Source organism: Bos javanicus, chromosome 2, assembly GCF_032452875.1.
Source record: "Bos javanicus breed banteng chromosome 2, ARS-OSU_banteng_1.0, whole genome shotgun sequence".
Lineage (NCBI taxonomy): Eukaryota > Metazoa > Chordata > Mammalia > Artiodactyla > Bovidae > Bos > Bos javanicus.
In genome coordinates this window covers 132,636,670-132,657,989 of record NC_083869.1, presented here as the reverse complement: position 1 = coordinate 132,657,989, position 21,320 = coordinate 132,636,670, and the positions used below count along the sequence as shown (strand labels likewise).

The 21,320-nt window shown below is 51.6% G+C and overlaps 2 protein-coding genes across 2 annotated transcripts; both read right to left on the bottom strand.

Annotated features, from left to right (window-relative positions):
• Positions 1 to 3,229: 3,229 nt before the first annotated feature.
• Positions 3,230 to 20,609, bottom strand: LOC133234295 (phospholipase A2, membrane associated-like). Its single transcript, XM_061394661.1, has 5 exons — positions 20,505 to 20,609; positions 7,029 to 7,078; positions 6,698 to 6,842; positions 6,339 to 6,445; positions 3,230 to 3,703 (listed from the first exon to the last, which is right to left on the bottom strand). The coding sequence occupies exons 2-5, from the start codon at positions 7,066 to 7,068 to the stop codon at positions 3,561 to 3,563; spliced, it is 435 nt and encodes a 144-aa protein (XP_061250645.1). The 5' UTR covers positions 7,069 to 7,078; positions 20,505 to 20,609; the 3' UTR covers positions 3,230 to 3,560.
• Positions 14,521 to 18,387, bottom strand: LOC133234304 (phospholipase A2, membrane associated-like). The gene is made up of 4 exons (XM_061394669.1): positions 18,317 to 18,387; positions 17,987 to 18,131; positions 17,628 to 17,734; positions 14,521 to 14,994 (listed from the first exon to the last, which is right to left on the bottom strand). The coding sequence occupies exons 1-4, from the start codon at positions 18,354 to 18,356 to the stop codon at positions 14,852 to 14,854; spliced, it is 435 nt and encodes a 144-aa protein (XP_061250653.1). The 5' UTR covers positions 18,357 to 18,387; the 3' UTR covers positions 14,521 to 14,851.
• Positions 20,610 to 21,320: the final 711 nt, after the last annotated feature.

The following is a 21,320-nucleotide window of genomic DNA, read 5'->3' as shown; positions in this document are numbered from 1 at the left end:
TAATGCAGATGACTTAGAAGAAGGGGAAGTTTGGACACAGACACACATCTTCACTGGGAGAATTCCGCATGAAGGTGAAGGCTGAGAGGAGGTGGGGATGCTTCTACACACCAAGCAATCCTGAAGATGGCCAGGTCACCACCAGAGCCTGGGGAGAGGAAGGAACAGACCCTCCACCATAGACCTCAGAAGGAGCCAACCTCACTGGCTCCTTGATCTTAGACTTCTGGGCTCCAGAACTGAGAGAGCAGATATTTCTATTGTTTAAGCTACTCAGTTGGAGGTGTGTGTGCTGTCACTTCAGTCATGTCCGACTCTTTGGGAGCCCATGGACTGTAGCCCACCAGTCTCCTCTGTCCCTGGGATTCTCCAGGCAAGAATACTGGAGCGGGTTGCCATTCCCTCCTCCAGAGGATCTTCCTGAGCTGGGAACTGATCCCAGGTCTCTTATGTCTCCCGCACTGGCACGCGGGTTCTTTACCACTGGCACCAGTTTGTGGCACCTGGAGCACTACCCTAGCAAAAAATAAAACCTCTGGGCATCTCTGTAGGTCTGTGAAATCTGGGATGTTGGACAAAGAATGCCCCCTGCCATCTCAGTTAAATAGGGAGTGTGCCCATCAAGGCAGCAGCCGCCCCTGACAGTGCTTCCTGGGGGGACTCAGGAGGGAGCAGGATTCTGGCCCCCATAGCAAGGTGCACATCACAGGGGCGACATCCTGAAACCCAGACTCTCGCCTCTTCCCATATACAGAAAAGCACTAAATTCGTTACCTTGAGATGTCTGGTATTTCTTTAGTTGGGAGGACCTTTTGAAGATTGACTACCAAGTTTTCTTTGCTGTTGTTTATTTATTTATTTTTGAAAAACCTCCTATATATCCCGGTCCTCCCTTACCCCTGAGGACAGTCCTCAGAGCTACTGAGAGACTGTATCTGGGCGGAAGTCCTCAGTAAAGCTCCAAACAAAGCATAATTCTCAACGTTTAGTTTCTACATTTTTTCCCCCATCAACAGGTGTTTGCTCTCATGGCCATTTGTTTCAGGCCTAAATGAAGTTCAGAGGTGATGGGCCAGACCTTGGCCTTTTGATAAGCGCCTCAGCTTCACAACACTGTTGCTTCTATGGCAGGCAGACTGCCCCACCCCGTACATCCTGGGGGCCCCTGGTATCATGTCCAGGTCCCCGCACTCAAGGACTCTGGTGATGTCACACATGCCTCTCCTTTTCCCCATCTTTTCAGGGTTTTCTCCTGAGAATTCAAAGTCCATGGTTTAGCATCTTGTTCAGCCACCTTCATCCAAGAGCTAATTTAAACATTGGGAGCACAGTAGTCAAAAAACAAAAATACTCTCATGAGGCTTACTTTTTAGTGTCGAGAGGCAGACAATGAAACAAAAGCCGTAATGGGTGAATGAGATACAGCTGATCCTTGAAGGACACCGGGCTTAGGGTCACCGAGCTTCTGCACAGTCAGAGATCTGTGCATAGCTTCGCAGTGGGCTCTTGTGCCCATGACTCCCCATATGTATGGATTCAACAAAGCACGGATTCTGCGTTACTGTAGAGCCTGTTCATTGAAAAAATCCTAGTATACATAGACCTGCACAATTCAAATCCTGTCGTTCAAGAGTCACCTGTGACTTCGAGAATGTGGTCATGGTTGCTGTGAGGAAGGATGGGGGAAGGGATAGTTGGGAGTCTGAGATGGACACGTACACACTGCTGTATTTAAGACGGATAACCAACGAGGACCAGCTGTATAACACACGGAACTCAGCTTAAAGATATGAGGCTGGACGGGAAGGGAGCTGGGGGAGAACGGGTGCGTGTGTATGTATGGCTGAGACCTTGCACTGCTCACCTGAAACTGTCACAATATTGTTTGTTAATCGGCTATACCACATAGGAAATAAAAGATGAAAAAAAATAGAGTCAACTGTGGAATATTAGGTGAAGCAAGAGGGCAAGGAGCAGCAGGGATGCAGAGGTGTGGCGTTGGCGTCACGGGGAAGACGGCTGCTACTTTACAGAGGACGGATGTGCTCACGTGTGACAGTCACCACTCAGAAAAGGGTCCTTCAGCTTATAATAATCCGAAGAGTCAAGAGTCAGCGGATGTTTCCAATATCAGGATTATGGCTGAACTTTTTCTGTGTTCTGTTTCCTAATCTTCCCTTTGTGAGGAAAAAAAAATATTCATTACTGTTCTTTAAAAAAAAAAACACACACAGACACACAACACACCTTCCTATTGGGGAATACATTTACAAGAAAGTTATGTAAGAAAGGAATGAACAGAAGCCTCATTGAAATACAGTCAGGCGACCAGAAGGGAGAGCACTCACATCCTGTAAGGACAGAAGAGCCCAAGAAAGAAGGAAAGACAGACTCTCAGAAAAGACTCAGCCAATGAAAAGACACAGGCTCAGTTTCCTAGAGCCCTTCCCCACTGTACACAGCCAGCGGCTCTGATGACAATTATTAAAGAATTCTGGTCCACGTGGGAATATCTCAGAGGAAGCTAGAAGAAAAAAAAGCAGAAGTAGCATCCAGGTGAAGGTAGGGCCAGCTACCTACTTTGTGGGTCCCAGTGCAGAATTAAATGCAGGATTCCATGTCATGAACAACATTGCTATGGCTGGACAGAGCCGTGGACCAAGTGCAGGGCCCACTGGGGCTGCCTGGGTCACAAGCCAGGAAGCCAGCCCTGGGCGAGGGGACAAATGCCCTGAGAGTCCCACTGGTGGCCAGTGTTACACTCGCCCACCTCTGGGCGGCAACATAGAAGAACGTATCTCACAGGAGGCTTGGACTATAGACCCCAGACACCAGGAACCACACTTCGGTTTTTGCCCAACAGGCCAGCAGGAGCTGCCCTCACCCAGTGTAGGAGAGGAGGAAGGCTGGGTTTTGCTTGTGATAATGACAGAGGCAGGCATGTCAGGCCCAGTGCTTATCCGTTATCCCTTTTACTTCTCCAGCAAGCCTGTGCACTGGGTACCGAGGTGACCGCTACTTAGACGAGGTTGCTAAGGCTCAGGGAAGTGGCGGTGGTGGGGCTCTGACTTGGGCAGTCTGACACTGAAGCTTGTGTTTTCAAGTCCTTCCACTTGTACTACCATAGGAGTACTAGTGTGTTCTCACACTAGAAGGGCCTGGGGTAGTGTGTGAATGACTACGCCCAGGTGTGCATGAGCACATATACACACACACACACATGGGCACATAGTTTGCCAAGTGAACTGCTTTATTCAGAAGAGCCAGCCAGGGGTGTAGCTGTGCAGTTAAACATGACTTTGGACTTGAAGAAGAGTGGAAAATGAGGGGAAATCCTGCCATCCAAAGAAGCAGAGGAAAGGGGCCGGTAGACACACCCAGACATTGAGCTTCTCATTCTGGATAGAAGCTTTCTGTCTGGGGAGAGAAGGACTCCTGGCTGGACTCTAGGGTGGGAGAGGGGTGTTCCTTCATGTGCCAGGGAACATGGCTAGGGTAGGGAGTCAGGCACTAGGGAAGGAAAGAGCGTCTGGCGGTAAGGCTCCCAGGACGAGGGGCCCTCAGCACGCGGGGGCAGCCCCTCGGCACCGAAACTTGTTGTAGAAGCGGAGCTTCTTATTGTAGGTCTTCAGGTTTGCTGCGAAGCAATTGGCAGCGATCTTATCACATTGACACACTTGACTCTTGCAGTCATCCGCATCCTCTGAAATCACAATAAATAAATGGAATGATGTTCATTAGTAGTCCATGGATCTTTATGGGAATTCTTGGGGGAAAGACAGCTCCTGTTCTCCCAGGGTTTCTAGTCTGGAACAAGCAGTGATGTCCAGGTATTTCTGACTGATGGGGAGACAGAACTCCTGCCCTCAGGAAGCCCACACCCCATCTCGTGGGGACACCAGAAGTCATGCACTGGGATGCTGTGAAGAGCCTTGCTGTTAGACACTGTCTCTTTCTTCTCCCCAGCAGATGTGTTCAGGTGCATAGCCCCTGGCCCCTGGGGTCTGGGAATGGGTCTTGATGGGTGTAAGCCAGTCATGGTCATCCCTGTTTCCTCTGTAGTGATGAGTGTCCAGGGAGCATGTGCTCTTGCCCTGACCAATGAGCCACAAGGGAAAGTCTGCTGGACACTTCCAGGAAGGATGAATTTCCTCTCTCAAAAAGAAAGATGTGCAAAAGGAAAGCCATGACTCTTGGAGCCCTAGACTGTGCCTTGGAATCACACTGCCAAAGTGGCAGAGCAGAAGGTTGGGAAAGGACTGGATCCCTGGCAACACAGCTGAGAAGCTGCCCCCGCCCTGGCACTGCCCTCTCCCAGACTCTGTTACTGGAGAGTCAGACTTGCTCACTCTCTGAGCCTCTGTTAGGTGGGCATCTTGTTGCTTGACACCCAGAGCCTGCTAAAGCCACAGAGCCCTGTGGAAGGTCATGATGGGAAGACATGATTTCTGATCTTAGAGACCTCAGGCTGTTGAGGAATAGTCCGTGGGTTTTCAAAATCTCACTCATGGGTCAGTAGGTCTGGGGCACTAGGCAATTCCTTCCAGCCACCACCCATCTCTCTCCTCCCCTCCACAGCCAAACTTGCTCCAGAACTTTGTCTACACTCATGACCTCTCTTCACTTCCCACCCACCTTCCAACCCGCTCTAATCTGGCTTTGCCCTCACAGATCCATGGAAACAACTCCCACTGAGGTCCTCAGTGGTCGTTCTGCCTCTAAACCCAAGAAGCCCGGTCAGCCCTCATCCTAGAGGACCCCTCTGTTAAACCGGCTGCTGTTAATCCTCTCCTCCTGGCCCACTCCTCGGCCTTCTTGTCTCCCCCTTCCTTCTCTGACTGTCCCTCCTCTGTCTCCTTTCTCGGCCTTTAAACACCAAATGAGTGGGTACCTCCAACTCTCCTCTCTCTGCGGCCGCCTCCTGCATCTGTGTCCAGACCGTCCCTTGAGCTGCGAGTTTTTTCACAAGCAGCCTGCTGCCCATCTCCCTGGATGTTCTGGAAGCTTCCAAACTCAACATGCTCCCCGTGGAACTGCTCCTGCCCTCTCCTACCAGGCCCTCCTCAGTTATACCACCAATGCAGTACTACAGCCAACCAACAACTCCCAGGAACCCTGCCCAATCAACCACCAAGCTCCACTGATTCTATCTCAAAGCTATTTTGACAGGACTTTCCACCTCTTCCATCCTGACCACCATTGCTATAGGTCAAGTTCTCCCGTTTCTTTTCTGCACGATGGCAATGGCCTTTTCCTGGCTCCCCCTTCTATGTATCTCTTTCCACACTTGGCAAGAGCCTCTGAAATGCAATTTTGGGTTTTAACTCATTTCCTTAAGGATTGTCGAAAGCTATGACCAACCTAGACAGCATATTGAAAAGGAGAGACCTTACTTTGTCAACAAAGGTCTGTCTAGTCAAAGCTATGGTTTTTCCAGTGGTCATGTATGGATGTGAGTATTGGACCATAAAGAAAGCTGAGCACCAAAGAATTGATGCTTTTGAATTGTGGTGTTGGAGAAGGCTCTTGAGAGTCCCTTGGACTGCAAGGAGATCCAACCAGTCCATCCTAAAGGCGATCAGACCTTGAATATTCATTGGAAGGACTGATGTTGAAGCTGAAACTCCAATACTTTGACCACCTGATATGAAACACTGACTCATTTGAAAAGACCCTGATGCTGGGAAAGATTGAGGGCAGGAGGAGAAGGGGACAACAGAGGATGAGATGGTTGAATGGCATCACCGACTCAATGGACATGGGTTTGGGTGGACTCTGGGAGTTGGTGATGGACACGGAGGCCTGGCGTGCTGCAGTTCATGGGGTCACAAAGAGTTGGACATGACTGAATGATTGAACTGACTGAATTGAACTGCTTTAGGACAAAAATCTAAGTACAACGTGGCCTTGGGAACTTGACCTAGCCCCTTCCCGTCTCTCCAGCATCATCGCTCTTCACTCTGTCTCATCCTCATGTTTCCCTTCTGCCGCCCAGAAAGGCTGAAGTTCCTTCTGGCCCGTTGGACTCTGCTGTGTCCTCTTGTTGGGATGCTCACAGCTCTCCTTTCCCCTGACTCCTCTCAGCCCTGAAGACTCAGTTTAGGATTCCCCATCTTCAGGGAGCTTCCTTGAACCACAGGCTGCATTCAGAGCCCCGCCAGCTTTCTTACTTCCTGGCGGAGTCTACCGTGTTGTGTGTTGGCTTTCTTTACTTCCCAGTCCACTGTGGGATTCTTGAGGCAGGGACACTGTCCCTGTGTATCTACCTTTGGGCTCAGCACAGTGCCCAGAGGAGAAAATGAGCCAAGGAGGCTGAGAGTTGTCAGCCTGTTTCTTACCACAGACGATTTGGTCCTCTTGATAAGTAACGTTGTATTTCAGGAACTTGGTGCGACACCCGCGACTCTCCAGGTTTTTGTAGCAACAGTCATGTGCCCTGCAACACCTGTGACAAGAGTATGTTCTTGGAGCTGCCTCCCCAGGCTCCAGGGAGCCCAGTGTCCTGTGGTCTCAGGCCTGTGTTCTGGGCAGAGACTCCCGAACATTGGTACAGCCTAGAGCAGAATGTCCAACGGTCTGGCTGCTTTTTCAGCCGGGACTTCCTGGGGTTGTGTGCAAATGGGATAACAGGAGCTTTCCAGCTCCTGGCCCCCTGTGGGGCCACAAGTGGGCAGAGGGAGGGCTGGGGTGGCCTCACCAGTCTGTTGCATCCTTGGGGGTTCCTCTGCCACGCGTTCCACAGTAGCAGCCATAGCGTCTATAACTGGTCACAGATTCCTTTCCTGTCGTGAACTTGATCATTTTCCGGAAATTCAGCAAACCTCCATGGACCTGCAGCAGGCCTGGAAGGACAGCAGCTGGTGATGGGGCCTGGGACCCTACGAGCTCCTCCCTCTGCCTCTCCCTGCCACCCCTTGCTCCCACTTCTGAGAGAGGGCCAGATGCGGTGGGAAGGGAAGCTGGGGGAGGAGGGTGCCTCCCTCCCTGGGCTGTGCCTCTTGTGGCCAGAGGTCAGGTTTAAGTCTTACCGATGGCCATGATCACTGCCAGCAGCAGGAGGGTCTTCATGCTGAGGGTTCTGTGGGGAGAAATGCAGACAGACCAGCCTAGATCCTCTAACAGGTGGTCCAGCCTCTGCCCCGGCCCCTGCTGGCCTGTTCACATTCAACGATCTTGAAAGGAGATCGCAGACACGCTCTTCCATCCCAGGCGGGTCCAGCGTGACTGCCTTCATCGGGCATGCAGGATGCGTGCAGGGGTGCCTCCCAGCTTTGTTACATGACTCGCTGGGTGAAACCACCTCTCCCTCGTGGTACGCTGCTGAGACCTCCATGCTCCTCACCCTCCTGAGAGTTCCTGGGAGGCTGTGACCAGGCCATCCCACCAAACTGGGAGATCCAGAGGTCGTAGGCTGTGTGTCCCCCAGCGTACGTAGCTTACGCACCCCCACACTGGAGTCAAGGCTTGGGAATTCTGCTCATGGGGTCCGATCCGCAGTGTTTTTCTCCAGAACTAAAGCAGCACCATCTCTTTCACCCTTACACTTATACACAGAACACACAGCTACTCATGCACACATGCGTGTGTACACACACACACACTCTGTGCTCATCTACTGGTGCGGACTTCATTTCACACAATATAATCACGTTCCTGCACAACACACCTGTGCACAGATCCCCCCTGTCATACCAAACCAGGCTCGTGCTCATGCGTGCCTGCGTGTGCACACACACATATGTACACACACACAGGACACAGCCACTCGTCAGGGCGGGCAATCATCAGGGCCTGAGTATTGGTTTCTGGCTATGGACTTCTCAGAGGATCTCAGGTTGACTTCTCACAGTGACTGCCTTGTCTATTCTGAACTCTAGTTAAACAGCTGAGCCCTCGGGGAGTTTGGGGTTTGGTGGGATAGGGGATGGGGTGGGGATACCGCCAGTTACTGGACTAAGAGTTTGGCATGCCTCAGCCCCTGGGCAATCCTCTTTTTCTTCTTATCGACTGGCAGGACAGAGCTGAGGATAGAAAAAAGCTATGTGCCATTAGCCGATGCCAAAATTTTAAAATACTTTGTCATCTTTCCAATGGGTTTCACTCCTAAGTGAATAAATTCCCATAATAGAGTCTGGGTGTGACCTTCCTGAACCCACTTCCAGAAGAGGGCAATGGCCATCTGCTGTTGAACAAGTTTTTTTTTTTTTAAATATGCTATTTGGGAATAAAAAACAGGGCATTTACTGGTATTCGTTCATTCCATAAACCTGCCATTCACAGGAAGTACATTCTAAGCCTCAGCGAAGTCTCAGGAATCATGGAAACCTCTCAGGAGGTGGGGAGAACTTGTCCAGCAGAAAGAGGACTGCAGGGGGCAGATGGTCCCTTTTTTAGATTCAGGGCAGCGTTTCTAGCTTCTCTTCTTGCTCCTCTTTCTTCTCCTCTCCTCCCCATCCCCATCTGGAAGAAGCCAGAGACTGTCCTGGCATTTCCCCCCCACCCCGAAACTGCTGCCACCTCATGCCCAGGGCTTGCCTGTTTGGAGACTGGGCTGACTGCTCTCTCTTCCTCAGCCTCAGGGAGACAGTGATTCTAGCTTTCATTTCGAAAACGGATGCCCTTTTCCTGCCCTCTAACACTGCTAAGAATTTGGCCCCCATAACCTTCAGTTAACACTCCAATACACATCCCCCAATGCCAGTGTGCCAAAGCTATGGTGCCCATCCCCATTCAGCCTGCTCCCCTGACATTCTCTGGGTCCCCGTCCAGGTTAGACCCAGGAGACTGAATCTGGCCAGAACACATGTGGGCATCAATGCTGATGCCCACTGCCAGGCTGCAATGAGGTGGAAACCATATGCGTCGCCTCAGTCTTTCTCCTCCCCTCCTGGCGGAACCAGAGACAGAGGCAGCTGGGATCCCTCAGTCACAGGAGAACACCTGTTGGAGAGAGTTCTGCACACCCTCAGTGGTCTTTGCCTGGGCGAGAAATACAAGTTGGTTGTGTTAAGCCGCTGATCGTTGAGATCAGTGAGCAGCACAACTGTTGCGTGGCAATCTTAACCCCTCAATAACCAGTGTGGTGGCTGGACCAGACAGTAGGGTGGTTACTACTGCAAGAGGCCCTTCAGCAATAATCAGCAGAAAATTTTGAAAGAAAAAGGTCTGTTACTTACAGGACGTGGAGGTTGCACGGCACACCTGGGACCCCAAAGCAGGTCAGGGGCAGACAGAAAGCTGGAGACCTCGGGTCTGGGGTTCCGCTTTTATTGGGGCTGAAGGCGGGGCCGGGGGTTTTGTGTGCTCACCCTTTATTGGTGAGTCTAAACCACATAAGTGTCAGTGTAAAGCATGGGAAGAGGAACAGCAGGTGGCCCAAAAGAACTGAATTACCCAAAATCTCCAATACAAAGGCGCCTTAGTGAGGGGAGGCATATGGCCCTGGCAAGGTCGCTATAGGCATGTGGCTGGCAAGGTGTTTATTCTAGATACCATCACTGAAGTGGATGCCGGGCAATCAGAGGACATCAGGCACTTATCAAACCTTGTCAGACACTAATTGAGGGTTACCAGGAATTTACTTTACAAAAACCCAAACAAACCCCCCAAACGACTGTTAGGATGTTACGGAACCCGGGTCCCGGCTGCTCACCGCTCAGAAGCCGACAAAGAGGCCAGTTGGGAGAAAGGAAAGCTTGCTTTACTTTGGGTGCTGACATCCTGGTAGTGGGTGGTGCAGAGGGCCTGTCCAAACGCCCGCTCTCCCCACTGGACAGTCAGGTGGCGCAGAGGGTAGGTGCCTGTCCAAACGCCTGCCCTCCCCACTGGACAGTCAGGTGGTGCAGAAGGTGGGTGCCTATCCAAATGCCCGCTCTCCCCACTGGACAGTCAGGTGGCGCAGAGGGTGGGTGCCTGTCCAAACGCCTGCCCTCCCCACTGGACAGTCAGGTGGCACAGAGGGTGGGTGCCTGTCCAAACGCCCGCTCTCCCCACTGGACAGTCAGGTGGCACAGAGGGTGGGTGCCTGTCCAAACGCCCGCTCTCCCCACTGGACAGTCAGGTGGCACAGAGGGTGGGTGCCTGTCCAAACGCCCACTCTCCCCACTGGACAGTCAGGTGGCACAGAGGGTGGGTGCCTGTCCAAACGCCTGCTCTCCCCACTGGACAGTCAGGTGGCACAGAGGGTGGGTGCCTGTCCAAGCGCCTGCCCTCCCCACTGGACCGTCAGGGGGCAGGACATCCTTAGACAGGGGAACCCAGTGCTGGTGGTCTAGTCACTAAGTCATGTCTGACTCTTGTGACCCCAACGACTGTAGCCTGCCCTGCTCCTCTGTCCAAAGGGATTTCCCAGGCAAGAATACTGAAGCGGGTTGCCACTTCTTTCTCCAGAGGGTCTTCCCGACCCAGAGACTGAACCTGGGTCTGCTGCATTGCAGGCTCGTTTCTTTACGGAGTGAGCCACCAGTGAAGCCCAAAAAGCAGAGGGAAGGGGCTACATGCAGAACCAGTACAGTCAGCTCTGACGCTCATCTTGAAACTGGTCATCAGAGAGCTAACCAGTGTCATCTCGATTCTTTTAGGTGCAAGAAATCTTTAGTTCCAGGCTTGGTTGGTTTCCATTTCCGTGAGGACAATTCTCAGAATTGTGGCAGCTGATATCACAGCTAGAGTCTGGTCGTCATGTAGCTAACTTCTTCCACCTGGTGGGGATTTCAGTACCTGTACATTAGCGCACAGGAGATGACTCAGAATCTCATCTACAGCCTTGAGGAGGAACTGAAAGTCCTTGGCATGCTTACTGACTACATTATTATTATTTGGTCTCCTTTGACTGCTCTCCTTTGTTTCTTCATGTGCTCACTTCTCTGATTAAACTTCTTCTCTGGCTCAGATTTTTCCGCAGACATAAGGCAGGCAGAGGATATAGTGGGGCAAAGACCAGAAGGTCCCGTTCGGGTTCAAGCTTTTACACTACAGTAACCTAGCTATACAGACTCACAGCCGACCCAGGCAGCATTCATCTTGAAGTTACAGTTTCCTTGAAGAGCTAGACCTGTATTATGGGTTGACTCGTGTTCCCACCACATTCCTACATTGAAGTCCTGACCTCCAGTAAGACCTCAGGATGTGACTGTATTTGGAAAGACGGTCTTTGTGGAGGTGATGAGTTAGGATAAGGTTAGGGAATGGCAACCCACTCCAGTATTCTTGCTTGGAGAATCCCATGGAAAGAGGAGCCTGGTGGGCTACAGTCCATGGGATCACAAAGAGTCTAACACTATTAGGGTGGGCCTAATGCAGATGACTTAGAAGAAGGGGAAGTTTGGACACAGACACACATCTTCACTGGGAGAATTCCGCATGAAGGTGAAGGCTGAGAGGAGGTGGGGATGCTTCTACACACCAAGCAATCCTGAAGATGGCCAGGTCACCACCAGAGCCTGGGGAGAGGAAGGAACAGACCCTCCACCATAGACCTCAGAAGGAGCCAACCTCACTGGCTCCTTGATCTTAGACTTCTGGGCTCCAGAACTGAGAGAGCAGATATTTCTATTGTTTAAGCTACTCAGTTGGAGGTGTGTGTGCTGTCACTTCAGTCATGTCCGACTCTTTGGGAGCCCATGGACTGTAGCCCACCAGTCTCCTCTGTCCCTGGGATTCTCCAGGCAAGAATACTGGAGCGGGTTGCCATTCCCTCCTCCAGAGGATCTTCCTGAGCTGGGAACTGATCCCAGGTCTCTTATGTCTCCCGCACTGGCACGCGGGTTCTTTACCACTGGCACCAGTTTGTGGCACCTGGAGCACTACCCTAGCAAAAAATAAAACCTCTGGGCATCTCTGTAGGTCTGTGAAATCTGGGATGTTGGACAAAGAATGCCCCCTGCCATCTCAGTTAAATAGGGAGTGTGCCCATCAAGGCAGCAGCCGCCCCTGACAGTGCTTCCTGGGGGGACTCAGGAGGGAGCAGGATTCTGGCCCCCATAGCAAGGTGCACATCACAGGGGCGACATCCTGAAACCCAGACTCTCGCCTCTTCCCATATACAGAAAAGCACTAAATTCGTTACCTTGAGATGTCTGGTATTTCTTTAGTTGGGAGGACCTTTTGAAGATTGACTACCAAGTTTTCTTTGCTGTTGTTTATTTATTTATTTTTGAAAAACCTCCTATATATCCCGGTCCTCCCTTACCCCTGAGGACAGTCCTCAGAGCTACTGAGAGACTGTATCTGGGCGGAAGTCCTCAGTAAAGCTCCAAACAAAGCATAATTCTCAACGTTTAGTTTCTACATTTTTTCCCCCATCAACAGGTGTTTGCTCTCATGGCCATTTGTTTCAGGCCTAAATGAAGTTCAGAGGTGATGGGCCAGACCTTGGCCTTTTGATAAGCGCCTCAGCTTCACAACACTGTTGCTTCTATGGCAGGCAGACTGCCCCACCCCGTACATCCTGGGGGCCCCTGGTATCATGTCCGGGTCCCCGCACTCAAGGACTCTGGTGATGTCACACATGCCTCTCCTTTTCCCCATCTTTTCAGGGTTTTCTCCTGAGAATTCAAAGTCCATGGTTTAGCATCTTGTTCAGCCACCTTCATCCAAGAGCTAATTTAAACATTGGGAGCACAGTAGTCAAAAAACAAAAATACTCTCATGAGGCTTACTTTTTAGTGTCGAGAGGCAGACAATGAAACAAAAGCCGTAATGGGTGAATGAGATACAGCTGATCCTTGAAGGACACCGGGCTTAGGGTCACCGAGCTTCTGCACAGTCAGAGATCTGTGCATAGCTTCGCAGTGGGCTCTTGTGCCCATGACTCCCCATATGTATGGATTCAACAAAGCACGGATTCTGCGTTACTGTAGAGCCTGTTCATTGAAAAAATCCTAGTATACATAGACCTGCACAATTCAAATCCTGTCGTTCAAGAGTCACCTGTGACTTCGAGAATGTGGTCATGGTTGCTGTGAGGAAGGATGGGGGAAGGGATAGTTGGGAGTCTGAGATGGACACGTACACACTGCTGTATTTAAGACGGATAACCAACGAGGACCAGCTGTATAACACACGGAACTCAGCTTAAAGATATGAGGCTGGACGGGAAGGGAGCTGGGGGAGAACGGGTGCGTGTGTATGTATGGCTGAGACCTTGCACTGCTCACCTGAAACTGTCACAATATTGTTTGTTAATCGGCTATACCCCTGAAGAAAATAAAAGGTTAAAAAAAAATAGAGTCAACTGTGGAATATTAGGTGAAGCAAGAGGGCAAGGGGCAGCAGGGATGCAGAGGTGTGGCGAGGGCGTCACGGGGAAGACGGCTGCCTCTTTACAGAGGACGGATGTGCTCACGTGTGACAGTCACCGCTCAGAAAAGGGTCCTTCAACTTTTAATAATCCGAAGAGTCAAGAGTCAGCGGATGTTTCCAATATCAGGATTATGGCTGAACTTTTTCTGTATTCTGTTTCCTAATCTTCCCTTTGTGAGGAAAAAAATATTCATTACTGTTCTTTAAAAAAAAAACACACACAAACACATAACACACCTTTCTATTGGGGAATACATTTACAAGAAACTTATGTAAGAAAGGAATGAACAGAAGCCTCATTGAAATACAGTCAGGCGATCAGAAGGGGGAGCACTCACATCCTGTAAGGACAGAAGAGCCCAAGAAAGAAGGAAAGACAGACTCTCAGAAAAGACTCAGCCAATGAAAAGACACAGGCTCGGTTTCCTAGAGCCCTTCCCCACTGTACACAGCCAGCGGCTCTGATGACAATTATTAAAGAATTCTGGTCCACGTGGGAATATCTCAGAGGAAGCTAGAAGAAAAAAAAGCAGAAGTAGCATCCAGGTGAAGGTAGGACCAGCTACCTACTTTGTGGGTCCCAGGCAGAATTAAATGCAGGATTCCACGTCATGAACAACATTGCTATGGCTGGACAGAGCCGTGGACCAAGCGCAGGGCCCACTGGGGCTGCCTGGGTCACAAGCCAGGAAGCCAGCCCTGGGCGAGGGGACAAATGCCCTGAGAGTCCCACTGGTGGCCAGTGTTACATTGGCCCACCTCTGGGCGGCAACATAGAAGAATGTATCTCACAGGAGGTTCGGACTATAGACCCCAGACGCCAGGAACCGCACTTCGGTTTTTGCCCAACAGGCCAGCAGGAGCTGCCCTCACCCAGTGTAGGAGAGGAGGAAGGCTGGGTTTTGCTTGTGATAATGACAGAGGCAGGCATGTCAGGCCCAGTGCTTATCCGTTATCCCTTTTACTTCTCCAGCAAGCCTGTGCACTGGGTACCGAGGTGACCGCTACTTAGACGAGGTTGCTAAGGCTCAGGGAAGTGGCGGTGGTGGGGTTCTGACTTGGGCAGTCTGACACTGAAGCTTGTGTTTTCAAGTCCTTCCACTTGTACTACCATACGAGTACTAGTGTGTTCTCACACTAGAAGGGCCTGGGGTAGTGTGTGAATGCCTACACCCAGGTGTGCATGAGCACATACACACACACACACACATGGGCACATAGTTTGCCAAGTGAACTGCTTTATTCAGGAGAGCCAGCCAGGGGTGTAGCTGTGCAGTTAAACATGACTTTGGACTTGAAGAAGAGTGGAAAAGGAGGGGAAATCCTGCTGTCCAAAGAAGCAGAGGAAAGGAGCCGGTAGACACACCCAGACCTTGAGCTTCACATTCTGGATGGAAGCTTTCTGTCTGGGGAGAGAAGGACTCTTGGCTGGACTCTAGGGTGGGAGAGGGGTGTTCCTTCATGTGCCAGGGAACATGGCTAGGGTAGGGAGTCGGGCACTAGGGAAGGAAAGAGCATCTGGCGGTAAGGCTCCCAGGACGAGGGGCCCTCAGCACGCGGGGGCAGCCCCTCGGCACCGAAACTTGTTGTAGAAGCGGAGCGTCTTGTTGTAGGTCTTCAGGTTTGCTGCGAAGCAATTGGCAGCGATCTTATCACACTGACACACTTGACTCTTGCAGTCATCTGCATCCTCTGAAATCAAATAAATAAATGGAATGATGTTCATTAGTAGTCCATGGATCTTTATGGGAATTCTTGGGGGAAAGACAGCTCCTGTTCTCCCAGGGTTTCTAGTCTGGAACAAGCAGTGATGTCCAGGTATTTCTGACTGATGGGGAGACAGAACTCCTGCCCTCAGGAAGCCCACACCCCATCTCGTGGGGACACCAGAAGTCATGCACTGGGATGCTGTGAAGAGCCTTGCTGTTAGACACTGTCTCTTTCTTCTCCCCAGCAGATGTGTTCAGGTGCATAGCCCCTGGCCCCTGGGGTCTGGGAATGGGTCTTGATGGGTGTAAGCCAGTCATGGTCATCCCTGTTTCCTCTGTAGTGATGAGTGTCCGGGGAGCATGTGCTCTTGCCCTGACCAATGAGCCACAAGGGAAAGTCTGCTGGACACTTCCAGGAAGGATGAATTTCCTCTCTCAAAAAGAAAGATGTGCAAAAGGAAAGCCATGACTCTTGGAGCCCTAGACTGTGCCTTGGAATCACACTGCCAAAGTGGCAGAGCAGAAGGTTGGGAAAGGACTGGATCCCTGGCAACACAGCTGAGAAGCTGCCCCCGCCCTGGCACTGCCCTCTCCCAGACTCTGTTACTGGAGAGTCAGACTTGCTCACTCTCTGAGCCTCTGTTAGGTGGGCATCTTGTTGCTTGACACCCAGAGCCTGCTAAAGCCACAGAGCCCTGTGGAAGGTCTTGATGGGAAGACATGATTTCTGATCTTAGAGACCTCAGGCTGTTGAGGAATAGTCCGTGGGTTTTCAAAATCTCACTCATGGGTCAGTAGGTCTGGGGCACTAGGCAATTCCTTCCAGCCACCACCCATCTCTCTCCTCCCCTCCACAGCCAAACTTGCTCCAGAACTTTGTCTACACTCATGACCTCTCTTCACTTCCCACCCACCTTCCAACCCACTATAATCTGGCTTTGCCCTCACAGATCCATGGAAACAACTCCCACTGAGGTCCTCAGTGGTCGTTCTGCCTCTAAACCCAAGAAGCCCGGTCAGCCCTCATCCTAGAGGACCCCTCTGTTAAACCGGCTGCTGTTAATCCTCTCCTCCTGGCCCACTCCTCGGCCTTCTTGTCTCCCCCCTTCCTTCTCTGACTGTCCCTCCTCTGTCTCCTTTCTCGGCCTTTAAACACCAAATGAGTGGGTACCTCCAACTCTCCTCTCTCTGCGGCCGCCTCCTGCATCTGTGTCCAGACCGTCCCTTGAGCTGCGAGTTTTTTCACAAGCAGCCTGCTGCCCATCTCCCTGGATGATCTGGAAGCTTCCAAACTCAACATGCTCCCCGTGGAACTGCTCCTGCCCTCTCCTACCAGGCCCTCCTCAGTTATACCACCAATGCAGTACTACAGCCAACCAACAACTCCCAGGAACCCTGCCCAATCAACCACCAAGCTCCACTGATTCTATCTCAAAGCTATTTTGACAGGACTTTCCACCTCTTCCATCCTGACCGCCATAGCTATAGGTGAAGTTCTCCCGTCTCTTTTCTGCACGATGGCAATGGCCTTTTCCTGGCTCCCCCTTCTATGTATCTCTTTCCACACTTGGCAAGAGCCTCTGAAATGCAATTTTGGGTTTTAACTCATTTCCTTAAGGACTGTCGAAAGTTATGACCAACCTAGACAGCATATTGAAAAGCAGAGACATTACTTTGTCAACAAAGGTCTGTCTAGTCAAAGCTATGGTTTTTCCAGTGGTCATGTATGGATGTGAGTATTGGACCATAAAGAAAGCTGAGCACCAAAGAATTGATGCTTTTGAATTGTGGTGTTGGAGAAGACTCTTGAGAGTCCCTTGGACTGCAAGGAGATCCAACCAGTCCATCCTAAAGGCAATCAGTCCTGAATATTCATTGGAAGGACTGATGTTAAAGCTGAAACTCCAATACTTAGGCCACCTGATATGAAACACTGACTCATTTGAAAAGACCCTGATGCTGGGAAAGATTGAGGGCAGGAGGAGAAGGGGACAACAGAGGATGAGATGGTTGAATGGCATCACCGACTCAATGGACATGGGTTTGGGTGGACTCTGGGAGTTGGTGATGGACACGGAGGCCTGGCGTGCTGCAGTTCATGGGGTCACAAAGAGTTGGACATGACTGAATGACTGAACTGACTGAATTGAACTGCTTTAGGACAAAAATCTAAGTACAACATGGCCTTGGGAACTTGACCTAGCCCCTCCCATCTCTCCAGCATCATCACTCTTCACTCTGTCTCATCCTCCCGTTTCCCTTCTGCCGCCCAGAAAGGCTGCAGTTCCTTCTGGCCCATTGGACTCTGCTGTGTCCTCTTGTTGGGATGCTCGCAGCTCTCCTTTCCCCTGACTCCTCTCAGCCTTGAAGACTCAGTTTAGGATTCCCCATCTTCAGGGAGCGTCCTTGAACCACAGGCTGCATTCAGAGCCCCGCCAGCTTTCTTACTTCCTGGCGGAGTCTACCGTGTTGTGTGTTGGCTTTCTTTACTTCCCAGTCCACTGTGAGATTCTTGAGGCAGGGACACTGTCCCTGTGTATCTACCTTTGGGCTCAGCACAGTGCCCAGAGGAGAAAATGAGCCAAGGAGGCTGAGAGTTGTCAGCCTGTTTCTTACCACAGACGATTTGGTCCTCTTGATAAGTAACGTTGTATTTCAGGAACTTGGTGCGACACCCGCGACTCTCCAGGTTTCTGTAGCAACAGTCATGTGCCCTGCAACACCTGTGACAAGAGTATGTTCTTGGAGCTGCCTCCCCAGGCTCCAGGGAGCCCAGTGTCCTGTGGTCTCAGGCCTGTGCTCTGGGCAGAGACACCCAGACGTTGGTACAGCCTAGAGCAGAATGTCCAACGGTCTGGCTGCTTTTTCAGCCGGGACTTCCTGGGGTTGTGTGCAAATGGGATAACAGGAGCTTTCCAGCTCCTGGCCCCCTGTGGGGCTACAAGTGGGCAGAGGGAGGGCTGGGGTGGCCTCACCAGTCTGTTGCATCCTTGGGGGTTCCTCTGCCACGCGTTCCACAGTAGCAGCCATAGCGTCTATAACTGGTCGCAGGTCCCTTTCCTGTCATGAACTCGATCATGTTCCGGAAATTCAGCAAATCTCCATGGACCTGCAGCAGGCCTGGAAGGACAGCAGCTGGTGATGGGGCCTGGGACCCTACAAGCTCCTCCCTCGGCCTCTCCCTGCCACCCCTTGCCCCCACTTCTGAAAGAGGGTCAGATGCCGTGGGAAGGGAAGCTGGGGGAGGCGGGTGCCTCCCTCCGGGGCTGGGCCCCTTGTGGCCAGAGGTCAGGGTCAACTCTTACCGATGGCCATGATCACTGCCAGCAGCAGGAGGGTCTTCATGCTGAGGATTCTGTGAGGAGAAATGCAGACAGACCAGCCTAAATCCTCTAACAGGCAGTACAGCTTCTGCTCTGGCCCCTGCTGTCCTGCTCACATTCAACGATCTTGATGAAGAGAGTCTTCAAAGGAGATCGCAGACACGCTCTTCCATCCCAGGCGGGTCCAGCGTGACTGCCCTCATCGGGCATGCAGGATGCGTGCAGGGGGCACCTCCCAGCTTTGTTACACGACTCGCTGGGTGAGACCACCTCTCCCCTGTGGTACACTGCAGAGACCTCCGTGCTCCTCACCCTCCTGAGAGTTCCGGGGAGGCTGTGACCAGGCCATCCCACCAAACTGGGAGACCCAGAGGTCGTAGGCTGTGTGTCCCCCAGCGTAGATAGCTTACTCACCCCCACACTGGAGTCAAGGCTTGGGAATTCTGCTCATGGGGTCCGATCCGCAGTGTTTTTCTCCAGAACTAAAGCAGCACCATCTCTTTCACCCTTACACTTATACACAGAACACACACCTGCTCGTGCACACATGCGTGTGTACACACACACACACTCTGTGCTCATCTACTGGTGCGGACTTCATTTCACACAATATAATCACGTTCCTGCACAACACACCTGTGCACAGATCCCCCCTGTCATACCAAACCAGGCTCGTGCTCATGGGTGCCTGCGTGTGCACACACACACATGTGCACACACACAGGACACAGCCACTCGTCAAGGCGGGCAATCATCAGGGCCTGAGTATTCATTTCTGGCTATGGACTTCTCAGAGGATCTCAGGTTGCCTTCTCACAGTGACTGCCTTGTCTATTCTGAACTCTAGTTAAACAGCTGAGCCCTCGAGGAGTTTGGGGTTTGGTGGGATAGGGGATGGGGTGGGGATACCGCCAGTTACTGGACTAAGAGTTTGGCATGCCTCAGCCCCTGGGCAATCCTCTTTTTTCTTCTTATCGACTGGCAGGACAGAGCTGAGGATAGAAAAAAGCTATGTGCCATTAGCCGATGCCAAAATTTTAAAATACTTTGTCATCTTTCCAATGGGTTTCACTCCTAAGTGAATAAATTCCCATAATAGAGTCTGGGTGTGACCTTCCTGAACCCACTTCCAGGAGAGGGCAATGGCCATCTGCTGTTGAACAAGTTTTTTTTTTTTTTTTTAATATGCTATTTGGGAATAAAAAAACAGGGCATTTACTGGTATTCGTTCATTCCATAAACCTGCCATTCACAGGAAGTACATTCTAAGCCTCAGCGAAGTCTCAGAAATCATGGAAACCTCTCAGGAGGTGGTGAGAACCTGTCTAGCAGAAAGAGGAGTGTAGGGGGCAGATGGTCCCTTTTTTAGATTCAAGGCAGCGTTTCTAGCTTCTCTTCTTGCTCCTCTTTCTTCTCCTCTCCTCCCCACCCCCATCTGGAAGAAGCCAGAGACTGTCCTGGCATTTCCCCCCCACCCCGAAACTGCTGCCACCTCATGCCCAGGGCTTGCCTGTTTGGAGACTGGGCTGACTGCTCTCTCTTCCTCAGCCTCAGGGAGACAGTGATTCTAGCTTTCATTTCGAAAACAGATGCCCTTTTCCTGCCCTCTAACACCGCTAAGAATTTGGCCCCCATAACCTTCAGTTAACACTCCAATACACATCCCCCAATGCCAGTGTGCCAGAGCTATGGTGCCCATCCCCATTCAGCCTGCTCCCCTGACATTCTCTGGGTCCCCGTCCAGGTTAGACCCAGGAGACTGAATCTGGCCAGAACACATGTGGGCATCAATGCTGATGCCCACTGCCAGGCTGCAATGAGGTGGAAACCATATGCGTCGCCTCAGTCTTTCTCCTCCCCTCCTGGCGGAACCAGAGACGGAGGCAGCTGGGATCCCTCAGTCACGGGAGGACACCTGTTGGAGAGAGTTCTGCACACCCTCAGTGGTCTTTGCCTGGGCGAGAAATACGAGTTGGTTGTGTTAAGCCGCTGATCGTTGAGATCAGTTGCTCACTGATCTCTCAAGCACAGCACAACTGTTGCGTGGCAATCTTAACCCCTCAAAAACCAGTGTGGTGGCTGGACCAGACAGTAGGGTGGTTACTACTGCAAGAGGCCCTTCAGCAATAATCAGCAGAAAATTTTGAAAGAAAAAAGGTCTGTTACTTACAGGACGTGGAGGTTACACGGCGTACCTGGGACCCTACAGCAGGTCAGGGGCAGACAGAAAGCTGGAGACCTCGGGTCTGGGGTTCCGCTTTTATTGGGGCTGAAGGCGGGGCCAGGGGTTTTGTGTGCTCACCCTTTATTGGTGAGTCTAAACCACATAAGTGTCAGTGTAAAGCATGGGAAGAGGAACAGCAGGTGGCCCCAAAGAACTGAATTACCCAAAATCTCCAATACAAAGGCGCCTTAGTGAGGGGAGGCATATGGCCCTGGCAAGGGCGCTATAGGCATGTGGCTGGCAAGGTGTTTATTCTAGATACCATCACTGGAGTGGACGCTGGGCAATCAGAGGACATCAGGCGCTTATCAAACCTTGTCAGGCACTAATTGAGGGTTATCAGGAATTTACTTTACAAAAACCCAAACAAACCCCCCAAACGACTGTTAGGATGTTACGGAACCCAGGTCCCGGCTGCTCACCACTCAGAAGCCGACAAAGAAGCCAGTTGGGAGAAAGGAAAGCTTGCTTTATTTTGGGTGCTGACATCCTGATGGTGGGTGGTGCAGAGGGCCTGTCCAAACGCCCGCTCTCCCCACTGGACAGTCAGGTGGCACAGAGGGTGGGTGCCTGTCCAAGCGCCTGCCCTCCCCACTGGACCGTCAGGTGGCACAGAGGGTGGGTGCCTGTCCAAACGCCCACTCTCCCCACCGGACAGTCAGGGGGCAGGACATCCTTAGACAGGGGAACCCAGTGCTGGTGGTCTAGTCACTGAGTCGTGTCTGACTCTTGTGACCCCAACGACTGTAGCCTGCCCTGCTC